The sequence below is a fragment of the Bactrocera latifrons genome, unplaced genomic scaffold (assembly GCF_001853355.1).
Source record: "Bactrocera latifrons isolate USDA-ARS-PBARC rearing strain unplaced genomic scaffold, ASM185335v1 scaffold_14, whole genome shotgun sequence".
NCBI classification, from domain to species: domain Eukaryota; kingdom Metazoa; phylum Arthropoda; class Insecta; order Diptera; family Tephritidae; genus Bactrocera; species Bactrocera latifrons.
In genome coordinates this window covers 1545755-1565554 of record NW_017534852.1, presented here as the reverse complement: position 1 = coordinate 1565554, position 19800 = coordinate 1545755, and the positions used below count along the sequence as shown (strand labels likewise).

Genomic DNA, 19800 nt, shown 5'->3' with positions numbered 1-19800 from the left:
TTTGATTAAAACATGGTTATATCTAATAGTTGAAGCTTAAAATGTCCAATTATCCGATATTGAATTCTTTTGCATTTTATGTGATCGATACATTTGTTAATAAAAACCCAGCGAAACAATGTACATTGTTTAAAAAACAATCAGTTTGGCAACTAATGAGAAGGAGCAACGAAGTAAAATTGAGAAAACGAAGTATCAGCTAGCAACCAGCAGCAAGAGGAGCTTTTAACTAGTGTAGGTAATAGCTACGGAAAAAATGGTTTGCATTGAAGGAAAGTGTGACCTTCGCAGTTAGTTATTTTGATATTATAAATGAAGACAATAAGTTTGAAGAAAATTCCTGAAAAAGTGCATAAAATTGTAGTGAATTCTTGTTTTACTGTCGCATATTTTATACTTGCTTCGCCAAAGAAGAGAAGCGATAAATAACGTGAAGAAGCTAATGTGTGAACGATATGTATGTGGTTGGTGTGTAGCATAATAAGAATGTAAATGTAAAGAGAACAAAGAAGGAACGTGTGCAATTAGTGTATGTGTGTGTGTGAAGAAAGGAGAAGCACGCGAAGGCACACAAAATCGCTGGGAAGTGAACTGCTCTCGACTCGGCATTGTGGAAAGCTCTTTGGAGCTGATGTTCATGAGGTATAAATCAGAGTTGCAATTGTGGATGGTGGATTTTTATGTATGGCATGTAAAAATAAAGCAGAGAAAAGTAGCAGTTTAATGAAGTTGTTAATATCTAAGCACATCATGTGAATATTCAATTATAAACACGAGCCGGTAAGTTAAATGAGTTAAAATATTGAAGTAAAAATCCATAAAAACAATGTGTTGACTTGAAGTGTTGCCAACTGCATGTGAGTTTATTGAAATTTGTGATAATGGTATCAAAATTTGTTTACAGACATTACAGAATACTATGTTATTAATTATTTAACAATTACAATAAAATTGAACAATTTATGCAGTAACTTATTTAATAATTAAAAATCCGTAGTAGAGGCTCCACATTTCCTCTTTGAAAATAGCTGTTTTAGGAAAGAGCACCCGTGGCAATGAACAATTCACCACCGACTTATAATATATTGTTAAGAAGTTAGGCAGTAAAGTTTTGATTTTTTTTAACTCATTTGCAATTAATCAATATCTCTAAAAATTTGTTTCAAGCCGTGAGAGCTAAAATTTTTTAAATCAAATTTTTTGGTTTTCAATAACGGTATGTTTTTTAAATTTTGAGCGCTATTTATTTATAAATTTATGGTAATCCCGAAATTTTATTTTCAATTTCGTTTATAATTTTAATTCCACAATAACAGATCAGCAGATTTTTTCGACAAATATCGTATTTTCCCTTCAAAGTGTTCAAAAAATAATAAAAAAAATGATATTTTGTTAAATTGTCCTCGTTTCCTTGGGAATCTAACGAACTTTTTCTCTGACGGTTGATGAAAGAACCGTGACGTTTTGTTTTGGTTTATTCAGTACGGAGTATACATATAAATTATAATCACGGTGATAAAGGTAAAAATACCAAAATAAATTGATGAAAACTCCCATTAAATAAAATAATATGGCAATAACAGTATATTTAGGGATTCTACCCCAATGTAAATCATGTGCGTGCAAGGCTGTGTACAACAGAATGCAAGAGAATGAAGCAATGAATAATTGCGAAGTGTTATAAAAGAAATTTTTGAAGAGGAGGGCCATACGCGTAGTAGGTGGAGAAAATCGGCAAGTAAAACGAAATTCTATTATATGTTGATCTGTTAATATTAAAATAATTTTAAATATGGCAAAATGTGTAAACGAATATGATGTGTTTTTTTATATCCATTAGGGAAACCTTTCCATTGCTCAACAATATATTGTATTAAACTATTTCCATGCTATTTATTCTGCTTCGGTTAAGGTATTCTGAGACCTTAGTGCATCCTGTCAAACGAAATACATGTTAGAATGTGAAAATATTTTTAGTTAAATGGGCAACTCCGTTATTCGGATTCAACTGTTTCCATTATTCACATTCAATTACTCTTTGCAATTTTCGCAGATTTTCTGATTCTTCGACTTCTTCTGTAGTTTGTTTCACTGGTTTGTCCGTGAGTATAGCAGATTCGTACAATTTTCTTCTACGATTACTTTATAAATTGCTGGTTTGTTCTGCCGATTCTGTCTATTTTACACGAGTGCAACAAAATTCGAATTATATATCTTCATCCAGATCATTACTTTGTAGATATACCCCAAGCTCCGTCTAGTTTAAAAGCTGTACGGAAATAATGGGTCTCTACAAGGACCTGTGAAATGGTGATGATATATGGTGTTAAAAGGAAGATAAAGGACAGGATTAATCCATAGCAAGTGCTAAAAAATTCTGATCTTTAAATTAGCATTAAACTTTAAAGAATTCATAAGAACAATTTGCGGCAACTAATGTAAATGTGTCTCGATAGTATGATTTGTCTAAAGAATAATTACAGAAATAATGAGATGGATTTGGTAAAATTTCAATACTATGTAGTTTTAAGAAAAGAAACTTTAATAATCTGTTTCAAGCCACTGAAAATGTGAAGTAGTTGACGAAATATATTGCATTTGTATTGGAATGGAATTTCCTTAGTAAAAATTTTACTAAATTTTTCTGAATAGTACTGCAAATTTAAAAAGTTATTAAAAATTGCTTATAATAATTCTTTAATTTTTGTAGAAAATGGAACTGTTACTCGAATTTCGTGTTTACCATTTTAGGTAAGTAGAAAAGTATAAAAATTTTATTCCTAATAAACATGTAGCTTGTATGTTCTAGTGATTGCTCCTTTGAACTGCTCCACTAATTTGGACCATTGGGGCAGCTAGGAGACAATTACTCACAGCATCCACCCAATTACACATTCGAGGTGTAATAGTCAACGACAAATTAAACCATTATTTAAAACGTGAAAACGCCTTTATGAACAAAATTGGAATAGATACACGACATAACCGATCGATAATAAATTACACATGATATCCTATGGTTTTAAAGCAAATATAAGACGTAACAAAGAAATAAGTATTTATGTCCAAACAAGGTAGCCTGCAAAACAGTCTTATAAATGCCCAAGCAGCATATTATCCAGAAAAAAAAGTATATCCGAAGCTACAACAGCAACAAAATCTTGTATACCTTTCAAAATATCCGAGAAGTTGCAGAATACTGACAATTAAAAAGTTTGTTTGCAAAAAAATATCTCCAGCGAAAGTGACGGTAACGGAGAAGTTGCGGGAGTCCGAAAGGATTTGTGGTGCCGCATCAAGTGGCATCAATATTAATAAGTTTAAGCATAAAATGGCAAATACGCTTTCCGTCATGACGAACGTTTTACGGAATGTTGTCAGCAAGCAGCGAATACGCTACAAGGACAATGGATATAATTTAGACTTGACTTGTAAGTAAAAAAAAAATTAAATTAAATTTAAAAATTCTTATGTAGCTAAATTTTGTACATATTCCTAAATGTTTTATAGATATATACGACAATATAATTGCTATGGGTTACCCGGCGGACAATATAGAGAGTATATTTCGAAATCGATTGGAAGATGTTTACAAGTTTCTTCAGGAAGTTCATCAAAATCATTATAAAATTTATAACCTATGTCTTGAGCGTAGCTATGATAGCAATAAATTTCATGGAGTAAGCGAAATAACAAAAAATATCTTGTACGTTTCTTTAAAAAATATTTTTTTACTTTCTTTTTTTTTTAGAGAGTTGCTGTTTATCCTTTTGAAGACCATAACCCACCAACAATAGAATTGATACAAAAATTTTGTATGGACGTAGATGAATGGCTGAAAGCAGATAAGAAAAATGTGGCCGCCGTACACTGTAAAGCTGGAAAAGGCAGAACTGGTAAGTTGCTAACAATTTTAGCTACTTACTTATGTCCACAGTTTCAATTGATAAATATAATAAAAAAATTTTTATAGGTACAATGATTTGTTGCTACATGCTTTATAGTGGACGGCAGAAAACTGCCGAAGATGCTTTAGAATGTTATGCTGAGAAACGCACAAAGGATCTCAAAGGTGTTACGATTCCATCGCAAAGGCGTTATGTTCAGTATTTTGCAAAATTAATACAATCTGGTGTACCATATGAAAGGCGTATTCTGCAAGTATGGCTAAGCAATCTTAATTGTTACTTTTATCATGTAAATAATGTATATGAAATTATTTTAGTTTTGTGAAATTCGTTTTACTGAGGCTAACTTGTTGCACACTTATGGCACAGTGCATTGCTCAATTTCCGTGCTGGAAGACGATGGATGTTCTGTAAAAGTTAAGGTTAGTTTTGAAGCTTGTTTTACAATAAGATATACATACAAAGATACTATATGCCCATCGGTGTTGGGGTTGAAATTTAGATTTTCTATTGTTTGGATAAAACATTCAATTTTCATTTTTAATTCCAATTTTGGTATAAAAAATTTAATTTTTAGGTTAAGTGGTTTTCATGAAAAATTGAAATTTTAATCCTAAATAATTTGAATGTGTTTAGTTCTCTAGAGCATTGAAGGTGATGGCTCTGTGCGAGCTCTAGTTCAAAATGGTAGAAGACAAACTACGCATACGCGAAAAAAGTCTATTCTAAAACAATTACTTACTTTACTTCTTATTTATATGATTGGGATTCAATTTTTCAATCCGTTTTGATATTAACATTTTTTTTTGCTTATTTTAATCATTTATTTTGTTTAACTTTTATACTCTCGCAACATGTTGCTACAGAGTATAATAGTTTTGTTCAACTAACGGTTGTACATATCACCCAAAAGTGAGGGAGATAGATATAGGGTTGTGTATACATAAATGATCAGGTTGAAGAGACGAGTTGAAATCCGAGTGACAGTCTGTCTGTCCGTGCAAGCGAATTAATGAAACGTGGTACACATGTTCCTTGGCAAAAAGGAGCGGAGTTCATAGATGGACGGCCTCAAGATATCATCAAAATGAAACCAGTAAAGTGTCATAACTAAGCATCAAATTAAGATTTCGAACTGTAACAGAAGATGGCAGTAGCAAGAAGCACCTGTGTGCTGAAATTTTTGAAACATACATATATGTAGGAGCCGGTGTAAAAATGGATGATGATGAGTAGGCAGTGCTACTTTGAAGTAAAATCTTATATCTCAACACCTGATCGACCGATTTCAACCAAATTTGGTACAGTATTCTTCTAACATTTTTATGTCACCGTGTGAAAATGGGCGCAATAGGACTGCAACCACGCCTATTTCCCATGCAACACATTTTTAAATTCCATACGATTCTTTCATTTCTAGTGTACAAATCAAGAGGCAATTCTTTTAACGAAATAAAACATTGTACTAATAATGTTTTTAGAGTATGCCGCCTTAAGAGCGAAAATTGTCCTAATCCAACAAAAACTATTCAAACTCCTAGATACCGAATATTTGGATTTATAATTGAAATTCAGAATTAATCCTTTCCTGACAATTGTATGTCTGCTTGTCAAAAATGGGTTTAATCGGGTCAATGCTTCCCAGATTCCATTTACCTTTTCGATCCGAAAACGCGTCCAACCATTCTACCGCTCAAATCAACACGAAATACCAAAAGAAATATCGTTAAGAATAGTATAAGCTACAAAATGGGACTAATTTCCTTACTTAATTTTAGTTTAATACATTTTTACTTTTTGTTTTATTATATACTCTGGTATTTCGGATTAAAAATGATTTTTGTTTAAGATTTTCAGGATAAAATAAAAAAAATTATTCAAATGATAATTAAACAATTTTTTAACGCACTATTTGTAATCCTGGCTCGAATTAATTGTTAAGAATGATTAAATTCTCTTGGCTAATCTAAATTTAAAAAACACTACTGCAAAATGCATTCTCCTTTATTTTTTATAGAATTTTTTTAAATATTATATAGAGCTAAAATATTATTATTTTTTAAACACTTTGACTATTTTTTATTTCAGCATCTGCTGGGGTTACCCATCGATTTTCGAAAAAGTCATACACTGGATTTAAAAAATTTATGTGTAGCCGGCGACATAAAAGTAGAGCTGACGCATAAAAAGAAACTGTTTCATTTCTGGTTTAATACATATTTTGTGCGCGATGACGCGGGTAAGCAAATATACATAGAATCCAAATCTTTTTCTCATTCTAATAACAATTAAATTGATTTTTCCACTTATTTGCAGTCGTTGAGGGAGAAGGTGAGGACGCGAAACTTGTGTATACACTTAATAAATGCGAAATCGATGATGCACATAAAGACAAAGAGCACAAATGTTTTTCCGAAGGCTTTAAGGTGAATATATAAATTATTGAATAAGGTGACAGTGATTACTTTTTATTGCCATAGTATGTGCCCTGTAGTAGATGTTTTTATTATAAAAATTAGTTACTAAAGTTGTTCAAAAAACTGAGTGTTGAAATTGACTAATGTTATTTAGTTGATTTTAGAATATAAAGGTTATTTGAGGAGGGTTTCAAAATGCGATTTCTTTGATGAGAATAAATTTAAAATTTCAATTCCTATTACTAATTCTTTAAATTTGCAGTGCCACAAACAGCAAACATATATTTCCCAGGGAGATTCTATAATGTATATATTATATAAAAATGATCAGCGTGACGAGGTGACCGACGGCCGAAATCATGATAAAGCTCATTATAATAGATATTTCTCCTTATTAAGTAACCTTAATCGAAAGTTATATCAAACAACGTGACCAGAAAGTACTATCAAAACGTTTTCCCGTGGATGCAAACCGTTGGCCGTTTATGTTTTGAGGTTTAGTTATACATATAGTACTATAAGAAGTTAATATGTGAAGGGTATTATAGCTTCTGTACAATTGAATTTAACGCTTTTTCTGGTTTTTATAAATATTTCATAGATTTTAGATCTGACAGATAATTTTTGAAATTTAAATTAGCTTTTATTGTTATTTTTTTCGAATCAATACTTTCCTTAGCTCCCAATTAAATAATACAACGAATTTGAAGTGACTTTATACCATCGCCGTTCGCACGTCAATCGGGTATAAGTAACCGGAACGGACCCGGATTTTTATTCGGCCAAGAACGGTCAACTCGGCATCATTCCTTGAAATTACTTCAGGAATGTTTTCTGCCGCTGTAACAACAACAACTCAAAGTGGCCCATATAAACTGCACGCAAACCGAATTGATACTAGAAAGATTAGTACACATTTTTCTATGTTTATGTGTTGTTTCATCTCCATATGTCAATTAGAGTGTGTTTGACAGCTATTTGGTACTACTGACGATGAAAAAAAAAACATAGCCGATTTGCTGAGATTTTGTGCATCCAATAGAAGCACGTCAACGGAATGCTTGAAAATGTTAAGTGTTTTGGAGAGTCATACTTTATCACGAACATAAGTATTTGTGTGGCACAAAGCACTCAGTTAAGGTTATGGTATTGGTATGGTATTGCCTTCCATTCATGTTTGGTAATAACGATAAAATCCAAAAGGTTAAAGAAACTGAAAATCGTCGTGTTAATTCTAGGCTTGCACCAATGATTTGAATCTCATGCAAAAAGACAAATATGGTATAAATATTTTAGCATACATGTACTTATGCAACTTTCAAATTAGAAAAAAAATTTAAGTTTTTATAATTTAAATACCCTCAATATTAATTTTTTGAATTCAATATTATTAACAAATTTTTCATTTTTTTGCAGGTGCAACTTGTATTCTATGCGGAAACTTCTATGCGACCTGGCTTACAAGCAAATGTTAGTAGCATAGCCAGCCAAATTGTGAATAATCAAAGGATGTCTCAAAACGCACGTCTCTCTCATCAGARCAGTGGTGGCGGTTGCGAAAGCAGCAGTAGCAGCAATTGCCAATTGCCACAGAATAGCAGCAGTGGTAGTGATCTAAATTATATTTGTGATCAAAAGTCCTCTTCATCAGCATCGGCGTCGGTTAGTAGTTTGGGCGGTCCGTTAGTGGGTGGTGGCGGTGGCGTTGGTGGCGGCAATGGAAGCGGCAGTGGAAGTGGCAGCATTGGTGAGCTCAGTATCGGCGATACAACAAATGCAGACTTTTCCCGCATGGACAGCACGTTAGTGGGTGCACAATACATACAGCATCAGCAACAGTTACAACACCAACAAAAACAACAAATTTGCCATAGGCAGAAATACAATGCTGCGAAAAATATCAACAGCAATTGTGAAGTGTTCGATTGCAATACCGGCATGATGCCGTTGGGTCGAACACATGCTGCACTTACAAATACATATGCGTTACTCCCGCAACTACAACATGAAGAACGAATATCCGTTAATAATAGACAGCTTTACTCGGCAGCGAAAAGCGTTAGTGATGACTGTGATGATTACGGTGATGGCGATGTACGCATCTCGTCATTCGAACGAATAAATGCTGTGCCCACAAATGCGTATGCGTTACAACCACCACAACATCATGCGGAACGGATTTCTGTTAACTATAGGCATCAGAATATGCCGGCGAATAACATGATTGGTGACTGTGATGTAGGCGTTACGCCATTTGCGCGCTTAAGCGCTGCACCTACAACATTTGCACTACCCTCACAACAACAACAACAACAAGACGCGCAATCACAACATACTTATGTGAATTTGGAGCACATGATGACTGCTACGGATAAACAACAAATAATGCAACACTATCAGCAGCAGCCACCACAACAGATAATGAAACCGTTATTCACAACAGCACCAAATCATGTGGCAACTACTTCGACAGTAGTGACCGCCACAGGCAACAACGTAATGAAATTCGGCGTACCGTCAACAACGATGGGTTTAATGTGCGGCAAAAATATTCTATATCAACCATCAGTAGTGCATGACGATGGCAACACCAATCATTGCGCCAACAGTGTCAGGCGTTTAGATGAAGATACAAGAACAACAATGCAGAGTAATGGTTCAACTGGTGGCAGTGAAGTGAACGGTTGTATTAGCGCTAACAGCAGTAAAAGCAGCATTAGTAGTCACACATCATCTTCAGAATCAACAACATCGTGCTCGTCGTCTTCGGCGCCAACGTCTGGTGGAGACAAAGATTGCGAAGAAGAAGACTGGGAGTCCGGTGAGTGCCATCCAAAAATGCCACACACAGTTGTCCCCAAAGCATTACATTACATATCTACACTATTAGCTCCTTCCAAGCCTTCTACGGCTAACAATACTACTACTACTTTCAGTAATACCAACTCTACCTTTCCCAATATTACTACTACTACCATAACACACACATCTTTACCTTCTACTGCTACTATTACTACTCATACCAAACATATTTCCACTTCCATTTCCCAACAACCCTCGACATTTTTTATGAATATAAACATTAATAGTGGTAGTTATAATTGTAGTTATTGTGGTTGTGATGATGATGAAAACAATACCAATTTAAAATATGAATGTAAACATATTCAAGAAAAAGAAAAATTGCAAAAAACTAATTTCACCATTAGCGAACGCCGATCAAGTTGTGCTACAGTCAAATTGAATGGCGGCACAGAACCTGTGTTTAGGTCAAATGAAAATACAAATAAGTTCAGTACTGAGGTAAGGGCTAGTATTGTAGCAGGTGCTGTTAGCCCACTTAGTGCGTCACGTAAAACACATACGTTAATTGCGCCTAAAAAATATGATACCACTGTTGGCAATAGCAAACCAAGCCATATGAGCAATGTCAGCAATGTCGTTAGTTCTTGGACGCAGAAGCCTATTTTTCAACAAAAATTCAATGCTAAAAAATGTAGTGAACTTAGTTCAGCAGCCATTGCAGTGAAAAAATCCAATGTTTACAGCACTTCAGCTGCGGCAATTGGTACCGATGCTGCTATGCTAGCTCTGAGCTGTTCCCCTGCGAGCGGATGCAGTGGCTTGGCAAGCACTTCGCGTCGCAAGTTAAAAAATAAATTGAAGAATAACACGAAAAAATTGTCCCATTGGCTACAGAATCACTTTCGCGCAAATCCTGTTGAATTTTGCGAGAATTTCGTACAACATACGACTGCTATGCGGCGCAATAGTAACTGTAGTGTGAGTAGTCGTAGTCGCAAGCTGTCAATGTCATCAACGACGGTCTCAGTAACACCGGGTTCGTCATTACCCAAGCGACAATTGTTAGTGCCACCGAAATTGATGAACGAAAAATGTATTGTTGTTAACAGTGAAGGAGCTAATGCTGGCACTTATGATATTTACGGTGAGATGGTGGAGAATGCGCTGAAAGATGAAAGTCTAGCGGCAGCACCCGCCGCTGTTAATTTACACATAGTGAGTGTTAATGGTGTTGTCGGTGAAGCGCGCACGAAAATTTCGTTATCCGAGTTCGAGTCGACAACGGCATCAAATGTCAGCTTGTCGACTGTCGGTGGCAGCACTGAACGCAGTGTGCACGGCGGTAGTGGTAGCAGTGATACCTTTGAGGATTTTTACTCATCAAATTGTGATAATCAGCTTAGCTTTAACAACTCGCCTTGTAAAAGTCCACGTTCGCTAGTCGATATAGCGGGTTCCAGCGCGTATAGCGCAATGCATCAAGATCTTTATGCGACCAGCTTGAATGAGAGAAATGTACATTTGCAAATGAAACGTGAGCAACACATGTTGCGGCATATGAATGCACAATTACTAGAACAGCCACAACACAATAACCATCATCAGCTGCATCAACTCAATGTCGTTGTAGTTGCAGCCAAACCAGCTAAAACACATGCAATTGGTTTTAATGTTACGAAAGACAAATCGACAGAAAACTACGAGACATTTGCGCATGAGGGTAATGCCATAAACATCCAAAACGCTAAAAAAAATCGAGATGAATCTGCTTCTGCAAATCAATTGAATGCTAGTAATATGTCAATTGGGGCGAATGTCACCATTATAAAAACCAAGGAAGACGAAAAAATTATTGAACTGCAAGAAAGTGTCAACGTCGATGATCGCGCTAAGGGTCATGTGAGTCGTGATCGATTGGCACCGAAATTTGATTCTTTTGATGAAATCGAAGAGTATATTGAAGATGGCGCTACAACGGGTTCGAGCGGTTACTTCACACCAAAGTTGACAACTGGTATTGGCGACGATGACAATGATGGCGCTGCAACGGAACATTATCCATTTGTATTTCCAGAAGTGCAGAATGCGGTTAATAAATTATCGATGCAAATTGCAAGCAATAAAAGCGATTTGAAAAATGAGGAAAAAAAATCAAGTAAGTGTCATGAGCAAAGCTCTAAAATGCCTATGCCTATCGTAACTGCTGCCGGACAACAGTCAAATTTTGTTGCAGATGAAACCCGCGCAGTATTGTCAAGTATAACGTTAAAAACAACAACAACATCACTGGATGGCGATGCGATTAATTCTAAACATTGATGGCCGCAGTTCATGGCGGTCTTGCGATTGTAATGTTTTTAATTTTATTTCAACGTGTTTCTGAAAACAGTTAAAGAAAGTAGAGAAACTGGGCTATGCAAGTCAAGGGTAGAGTGGAGAGGTGTTTGCGATTTTGCTAAAGCACAATTTTTACCATTGTAGGTTAGTTATGCAGTCATAACATATATTCTCTACTGTCAAGTTGAGTAAAGCGCGTTGATTTCATCTTATTTCTTTTCGCTTCTGCTGTGCTCCAACACTCCATCAAATTTATTGCAGCATGTGACTGCACGTTTTTTGCACATCATTATCCAATGCTACTATGTCTTGAGTTGTACTGTATTTGGGACCTTAAATAAATACAATGAAAAAAATCTGTTTGGATATTTGGAAACACAGCAATCGATTTTTCGGTGTTTTCCACCACAATTTATTTTTATTATTCTTACACACATATATTAATATTTATAAATATACAAATATGTGTATATGGTATATATGCATATAAATATCAAGATCTCATACGACTTCTCGTATAAATAACAAATGTACAGAACGAATTAATATTCGCTGGTGTTCTATTTTTTATTATTATTAAAATTAGTTAAGTAATTACATACATACCTATGAATGTAAGTTTCTTTAGGTTGCCAACAAAAAGGCAACAAAGTATATTTAATCAACACTACCAGTACTAAATCCCTACTACCATTGCCCGTACAAGCAAAGTGTCGAAAAACTAAGCGAAACAATTTCTTAGCAAAAATTATTTTTAATAGTTATGGAGAGATAACCTCTTCAAATACCCTTCAATTTAAACATACATACATATATATACTGGATTAAATGGAACTAAATAACGGTTTGTTGTTAACACACACTTTACCTATTGACAAAAAAATACATATTTTACCGTTAAAACATACTTTACTTATTTAAAAAATAAATACATATTTGAATATACCCAAAAAAACTTTAAATAATTATATACTACACGTTCTTAAACCAACTTAACAACAGTTTTTAAAATAACAAATATTAGACGGCTTATAATAAAACATTTATTTTATCAGTTAGTTTTATAAATACTTTGTGCTTAAAATGAAAACACTACAAATTGCATATTCTCTAACATTGTGTTTAGCACTTGCACTAAATATTCCTTGATATAAATATATAAATTCTTATAATGTGTATGTTAAAAGTGAACGTGGATTTTGTGGCGCGTTTTATCGAATTTTTCTAAAGCCGCTTAACATTTATTTTCACAGTAATTAAGTGTTGGTAAATATAATAATAAATAAGCACAGTAATGAAACAATCCTTAAAAATCTGAGAAATACAACAATAAACAAATACAGTAATGAAACAAACCTTAACAATCTGTTAAATAGTGTCAGTTATCAGTAATGGAACAAACCTTAATAAAAATACAGTGTATGCTCTCATTTCTTATATTATTAATTAAAAATGGCTTAGCGTCTGTTCCAGCAGGCCAATCCCCTGCATTTGTCCTCCACGAATAGCTTAACAGCGCAATCCTTTATGTACGAGCACCTGTATTTGTTATTTGCGTAAGTAGCAGCAACTTGATCGATCGTTCGTTCGTTGGTGAAATAGTTTGTTTTTACGTTCGCACACCGCCAAAATTCTCCGTTATTTTTTTTTTAATTTTTAAACAGAAATTTAATTAATAATCATATAATTTGATTATAGCTGTTACTCAAATTTAATTTGTGTGTGTACTTAGTTGCGAACCGCATAGGCAATATTAAAAAACAAAATTAGCCAAAACACGGTTTAGAAGGCATGTATGTCGCACTGCAAATTTTTTAAACTGCATACAATATATTTAATAATAAAAATAGAAACAATAACATGGTCTGTGAGTGCTCAGTGTGAATTTGTTTTGCACTTTCAATAAATTATCTTTTTGGTAGAAACAAATTAAAAGTTGTTAAATACCTGCAGTCGTTATTATTTCGCAATTAAATAAGAATTATTGTTTTTATAATTGTGCTAAACTATTTTAAAAACTAAAATTTTGAAATCGTTTATATTATAGTTACATATCTTTGTTTCCAGTGTCATACGTAGCGTTTAATATTTTTATTTATTCTACTTTTGTTTTTTAATAAAAAAAATCGTTGAAAAATGTTTCATTGAGGATACACTCAAAATATCGAAATTCAAAATGCCGACACATCAAAATACCTACAAAATTTAATATGCAGCTAAATGAAAATACCGACAAACCAAAATGCCGACATGTGAAAAATATTTTATCTTGGGGATACACTTAAAATACCGCAGTTCAAAATGCCGACACATCGAAATACCGACAAAATTTAAATATGCAGCTAAATCAAAATAGCGACAAATGAAAACACCGACAAACCAAAATGCCGACACGTGAAAAATATTTTATCTTGTCTGCCCTTATTTCTATCGAAGAACAGAAAGAGAATTCTGCTGACTAAGGGTTATGATCCTGAGCGTGTTCGTGGGCGGAAGGAACAACGCCACCTTTTCTTCATTTGTCGGTGTTTTGATTTATCAGTATTTTGACTTTCGGGATTCTAAATTTCGAGATTTTGATGGTTGACATTACGTTATACATCCGTTTCATTGCCATGTGGTTTATCATATGAAATGTTTTTAAGTCATTTTTTTAACATTTACCTAAGAAAAAATTCATAAAATATGTTGCTGTAAGGAAAATATTAAAATTCATATTAGTGTTAATATGGTTTTATTTAACTAACATTTTCAACTGGGTACTTACACGGACCAACAACATAAATAGTAAATAAAATAATGCGTTTAATACAACATAACATACAGATAAGTTGAGAAATGTTGTTTATGACAGATTCTTAAGGGTAAATAACTTGTGTAGTTATAAACTACATACAAATGTATGCATAGGAATGCAATCTCCACTAAAAGCTTATACCTTGGTGAAACATATAATAACAAACACACACACACATCCACGTCTGCAAAACGTCTGTACACAAACACATGCACGTAATAAGTTAAAAACACATTTTATGAATAAAAAAAAATATAAAAAAAATAAAATAAAAATAAAAATAAAAAACTTGAGCGGCTTTGGCGGCTTTGGAGGTAGCTTAGAACCAGGATAAGGACATAGGATACTTTTTAACTATTTATGTCAAAATTTAATACAACTCATGAATACAAAATTTATATTTCAAATCTCATAAGTATTTTTGTAGGAATCCTTTGAATACATGCGTGCATTTTTAAACAGATTCTTCTTCAAAAATAATATAATTGCTAAGTATTTGGAATAGTAGAAAATAACTGCAACCAAATACGCAGTTAAATAGATTACAACTGGCTCAGTAATCAGTCGTTGAGTTGTATTATACCACGCGCATTCCAAAAGACTGATATCATAACCTTGCCAGTCGACGATTTCGTCTTTCCACGTTTGAGAACCGGTACAACATGTGCAGTCCACTTGAATGACTGTCGATTGAACTCCAATGGGTAATGATGGAGTTATGTTTCGATTGTCACACACCGACGCAAAAGTTCGGTTTTATTACGTTTGAAGCGCACTCAAACACTTCTCAGAATCAGTTATTCGTCGTTTTAGTTGGATTATGAACTTGCGAGCCACGCACTTTGCACAGAGYTTTCGYCTCTTTAAAGCGTCATTGTCCTCGGTGCTCATTTGCCTGTTTCCAGCTTAGCAAATATCTTTTCAACGGTGAATTTCCCAAAGCCCAAATTCAACAGTATTTTGCTCCAAAAAGTAATGCTTTATTGACACACGAAATGCTTTATGGCTCTTTTTTTTTTTTTTGTCAACTAACACAAGTTGCTTCACAAAGTTGCTATATCTCATTAACTAATAGTTAGAATCTAACTAATAGAAATCACATAAATCGCAGTAGTTGTATTCTCTATGTACCAGCCACAGTGCAGCGTGGACGAGTTCTCTAGTAATTAATAAACATAATGCAGTATTTCATGCCATGCAAATATGGTATATTTATAGCTGCATAATTGGAAAATTTATAATATAAATCTTAAAAGTAAATTTTTCAAAAGTTTTGCACTCTGAATTCTGATTTCTGAATGGCAAATATTTTCCACTACATCATATGAAATCTCCCTGCATGGAACGTCTCTGTTTCCCCTTGACAAATATGCAAATGTCAACAGTGGTCACTGCTTTCATGTATATAGTTGCATATGTATGTATTAATAACAGCAAGCAACAAACTCTCTACGAGCGTATATACCCCATGCACATGACCGTTATGCATTCGGAGCAGAAATAGCTGAGATAGCAAAATAACAGCGACGACTTACAAATATTTGATGTTATTTTACTTACTTGGAACATATGCAGAGCAAATCTGTGCATATATATCTGTATATTTGTGCAATCGAGTGCATGAGAAATTAAGCGAAGTGAAAGAGGAGGAACGTGTGCGGACTGCAATGTGGTTATATTCCACGAAATACTCATACGACCTGTGACACCTTTGTGCCGGCTATAGCTATGCATGAGCATGAGTCGTGGCGAAGTTGTGTCAAGTGATGTTCGAGTGAGCCGTTTAAGTTCTGCTATATTCATGTACCGCCACTATTAAAGATATGACGTATTTTTGGTACACTTGTTGGTATTATTTTTGATATTCTTCTTTGTATATAAATGACTTATATAAACACATGTGTTGTTTTTTTTACATAACAATGCTGATATGCTCACATGCACACATGCGGATGTGGCAAATTAATGCAGATCTTTATTTATTTGCTTGCAGAAATAAAATATCGTGTCAAAATGAATAATCAAAATCAACATACAAATGTGTTGATGTGTGTGTGTGTGTGAGGGCATGGCGGTCGCCTTGTTACTTTTTGGTTTTCTGGTTACGATTTTTGCAGCTACAACAGCTGAGCTTAATTTGGGCAAGTTGTTATTATTATGATTATTGTTATGACTTGTGGCTAACTGTGCGCATGTTATGTTTTGTGTCTATGTATGTGTGTGAATTTGCCTTTTGTGTTTTTGTGCACTGGCGCATATGGGTATGTACAAACACTGGCTACCAGAAATAGTTTGTACAACCATTGTTATAATAATTGCTTGTTTGTTGTTATTGTTGTAACCAAATATCGTAAAAGTAATTACTTTTTCAACTATGTAATACTGCATATCTACATATGCAAGTAAAAATATATATCTACAGCTAGTTACTAGCTCTCCAAAAATCGGTATATTGTCATACTTCGGTATGTATGTATATGCAGGTTGGGTTAAGTTTGGTTATGTTAATCAGGCAGGCCAATAAACCACGCATAGACCAGTTTTGGTNTAATTAATGTAATGTAATTACTTACGATTCGATTTTTAAGTGTAAAAATATTAATTTTTGTATATTACGATTTATAATGTATTGATTTTAATTTTGTCATTTGCTAGCTATAAAGATTTTTTAAATAATTTTATTTAATTTGATACTGTAATTTGTAAAGAAAAGCAAAAATTATGCACACCTGGGAAGTGTAAATCGAAGCGAAAATACAAGCAACACATTTTATATCGAAAGTAAGGCATTCGTTGTAGAGGCGCAGCAAGCACAAAATATGTTTTGCAAAATTTAGTAGTTTTTTAAAATATATTATTTTGTTTTAATTAATATATATGTATACGCGTATATATAAAATTAAAATTATATGTACATAAGTTTGCTATATATTACAAATTATATTTATTTCATTTCATGTTTTATACAAAAAATATGCTTGTATAACGTTTTGCTTAATTTGATTAAAATTTTTTTTTGTTTTGCTTTTTTTCAAACTTCAATAATAACAAACACAATTAGTATAGGTTTAGTTTATGTCTACGTTAAGTGTCAAGTTCTCAAGTGAAAGTAATTGAATTACTTATATAATTTGTTAATGATAAAATTAAAAAAAAAAAAAAACAATTGGAAAATTGAAAAATATTTGAGTTATATTAAAATATAAGTAACAAACAAATGTGTATATACACGTATAAAACCCATAAGTATAAGTAAAATGATCTGTTAACTTTTTTTTAATTTTTGTTTCCATGAAATTTTTATTTTTTCTGCGTAAAAAATAAAATATTACAAATTTTATTTAAGTGAAAAAGAACGAAATGCATACTACTACTACTGTGTAAAACTAATAATTTTTGTTTTTGTCTAGGAAGGATTTTTATTTTAGCTCTGCTTACCATAAACAAAACAAGCTGACGAAACGTGTATAAGCGTTGACTTGCAGGAAGTTGCAACATACTTGGTGTAACATAGTTATGAAACAATTGACACGTTTGATAACAAAAAAACAAGAGAAAAACTTTTAACTTCGGTTGTACCGAATATACATAGTATATCCTACACAAATTTCCATACAATAATCAAATTGTATGTCAGCTATATGCTATAGCGGTCCGTTCTAAAAAATTTGTTCGGGAATTGTATCGCTGCTTTGGATAAGAATCCATACCAAATTTCATGTCAAGTCAAAAAGTTTTCCATACAAGAACTTTATTTTGATCGTTCAGTTTGTATGTAGTGGTGCAATATCAGCGATTCCGACAAATGAACAACAGAAAGTATGCAGACAGATGGGCATACATAAATTGACTCAGCTCGTTGGATAGATTTGCTTAAAACAAGCTGGTGGCATAGAAAGGATTCATTTTGTTTCTTTACTTTGCGTAAATCATTATTTTATTATGTTTGTATAAACTTTTGAGTATTTTCTTAAATTTGTATGCACTTGATTTTAACGTAAATTTGTGAAACTCCTACTTTCGTCACTTAAAATATAAAACTTGCAAACACCAAAAAACAACATTTTGAAATATTCTTTTATAGCTGTCAACATTAATTCGCACATTAGTCATCATAAAATAAATACCACTGGTGTGGAAGCATTACTCCAGAGTCAAGGCATCGTACGTACTAACGTTAACAAAATTAAAACATCTTTAGAAGAGCAACAAAATTTGCATGCAAGTATGGATATGAATAGTGATTATTACACGTATAAGGATAACAATAGCACCAACGGTGACACCAGCGAAAGTAACAGTAGCAATGATGACAGCCAACGTTCAAACGACGTCAAAACTCCTCACACCACTAGACATAGATATACCGCGAACTATCAACTAATCGAAGAAGATATCATGGAGGAGAGTGTGAATGGTGTTAGTATTGATGTTGACGGTGCCAACATTGAATATGATAATGATAATGGAGACACAACATGTGTTGGCATTTTTCTTAAGCGCTGTCAAACCAACACTGCTAATGGTTTGAAAAATCTGCGCACACGTACGCGTCGAGAAACCACTTAAGTCAGCCAAACAGCTTTGAAAGCCTCGCGAAGTAAACGTTAACCGAGAAGCAGACAACAAACCGCATACACTAGTGATTGCCAGTTGCAAATGTGAACGTATCCTAAGATTTTTGTATGGAACTCAATGAACGCGTAAATGTATCAGACGTTCGAAGGTGTACCCTAAAGCAGTTATATGTTATTCACACAAAGTATGGTGCACATAGAAACGCGAGCCAGCCAATCAACAATTGCATTTGTGTACATTTAATTAAGCATACAAATTACATACAACAAATTCGTATTAAAACTAATATTATTAACTCCAAAAAAAATAAGAAAAAAAACCAAAATGAGAACAACCACACCGGGCACTGATTTCTAAGAGCGTTAATACTAATGCGCTATACCGAGTGAAAGTTAGGAAACAGTTAGTAGATGCTAAATAAAGCTGGAAAATGTATGTATGTATATGTATAGTAAAAGCTTTATCTGTGTATTTGTACTATATGAACAAGAAATAAACAAAAAATGGAAAGAAAATGAGAAAAGTGAAACAAACGCTTTCAGAATAAACTTATTTACCATCCTTTGAGCTAATACGAAATGTAGGCGAAACCTATAATGTTAAATTAAAAAGAAAACATCAACAAATTAGCAAAGTAGAGGTCAACTCTCAATAAAAAAAAAAACACACATACACACACACTCAACAGATACACCTATAAAGAAACAAAAAGTGAAATAATAAGACAGAAAACATTTGAAATGTTAATGAGCAGTAAATGTGATGCGTATATAAATCGAAATCATCGTATTATATAAATATTAAAATGAATGCATGTTTTGAACGCTAAAAAAAATTGTGAATGTTACTAGTGTATTAGTGTAACCAAATGCAGCATTTATGTGGCATACATAAGTTATTGCCACAAGCAGTATATAAAATTGAAATCAATTGAAAATCAGTAAATGTCACAAGATTT

The 19800-nt window shown here is 33.4% G+C and overlaps 1 protein-coding gene across 10 annotated transcripts; it reads left to right on the top strand.

Moving 5' to 3' along the window:
- Nucleotides 1-196: 196 nt before the first annotated feature.
- Nucleotides 197-19515, top strand: LOC108965419. Of its 10 annotated transcripts, XM_018927811.1 has the most exons (11): nucleotides 241-780; nucleotides 2711-2751; nucleotides 2810-3431; nucleotides 3511-3680; nucleotides 3752-3896; nucleotides 3974-4161; nucleotides 4226-4330; nucleotides 5997-6147; nucleotides 6225-6334; nucleotides 7742-9146; nucleotides 18349-19515. In XM_018927811.1, exons 3-11 carry the CDS (start codon nucleotides 3062-3064, stop codon nucleotides 18831-18833), a joined length of 3129 nt encoding a protein of 1042 aa, XP_018783356.1. In that variant the 5' UTR covers nucleotides 241-780; nucleotides 2711-2751; nucleotides 2810-3061; the 3' UTR covers nucleotides 18834-19515. The 10 variants fall into 10 exon arrangements, with proteins under 10 accessions (XP_018783349.1, XP_018783351.1, XP_018783356.1 ...); XM_018927804.1 differs by lacking the exons at nucleotides 241-780; nucleotides 18349-19515 and adding an exon at nucleotides 197-238 and having other exon boundaries at nucleotides 7742-14492; XM_018927806.1 differs by lacking the exons at nucleotides 241-780; nucleotides 18349-19515 and adding an exon at nucleotides 207-234 and having other exon boundaries at nucleotides 7742-14492.
- The last annotated feature ends 285 nt before the right edge of the window (nucleotides 19516-19800 follow it).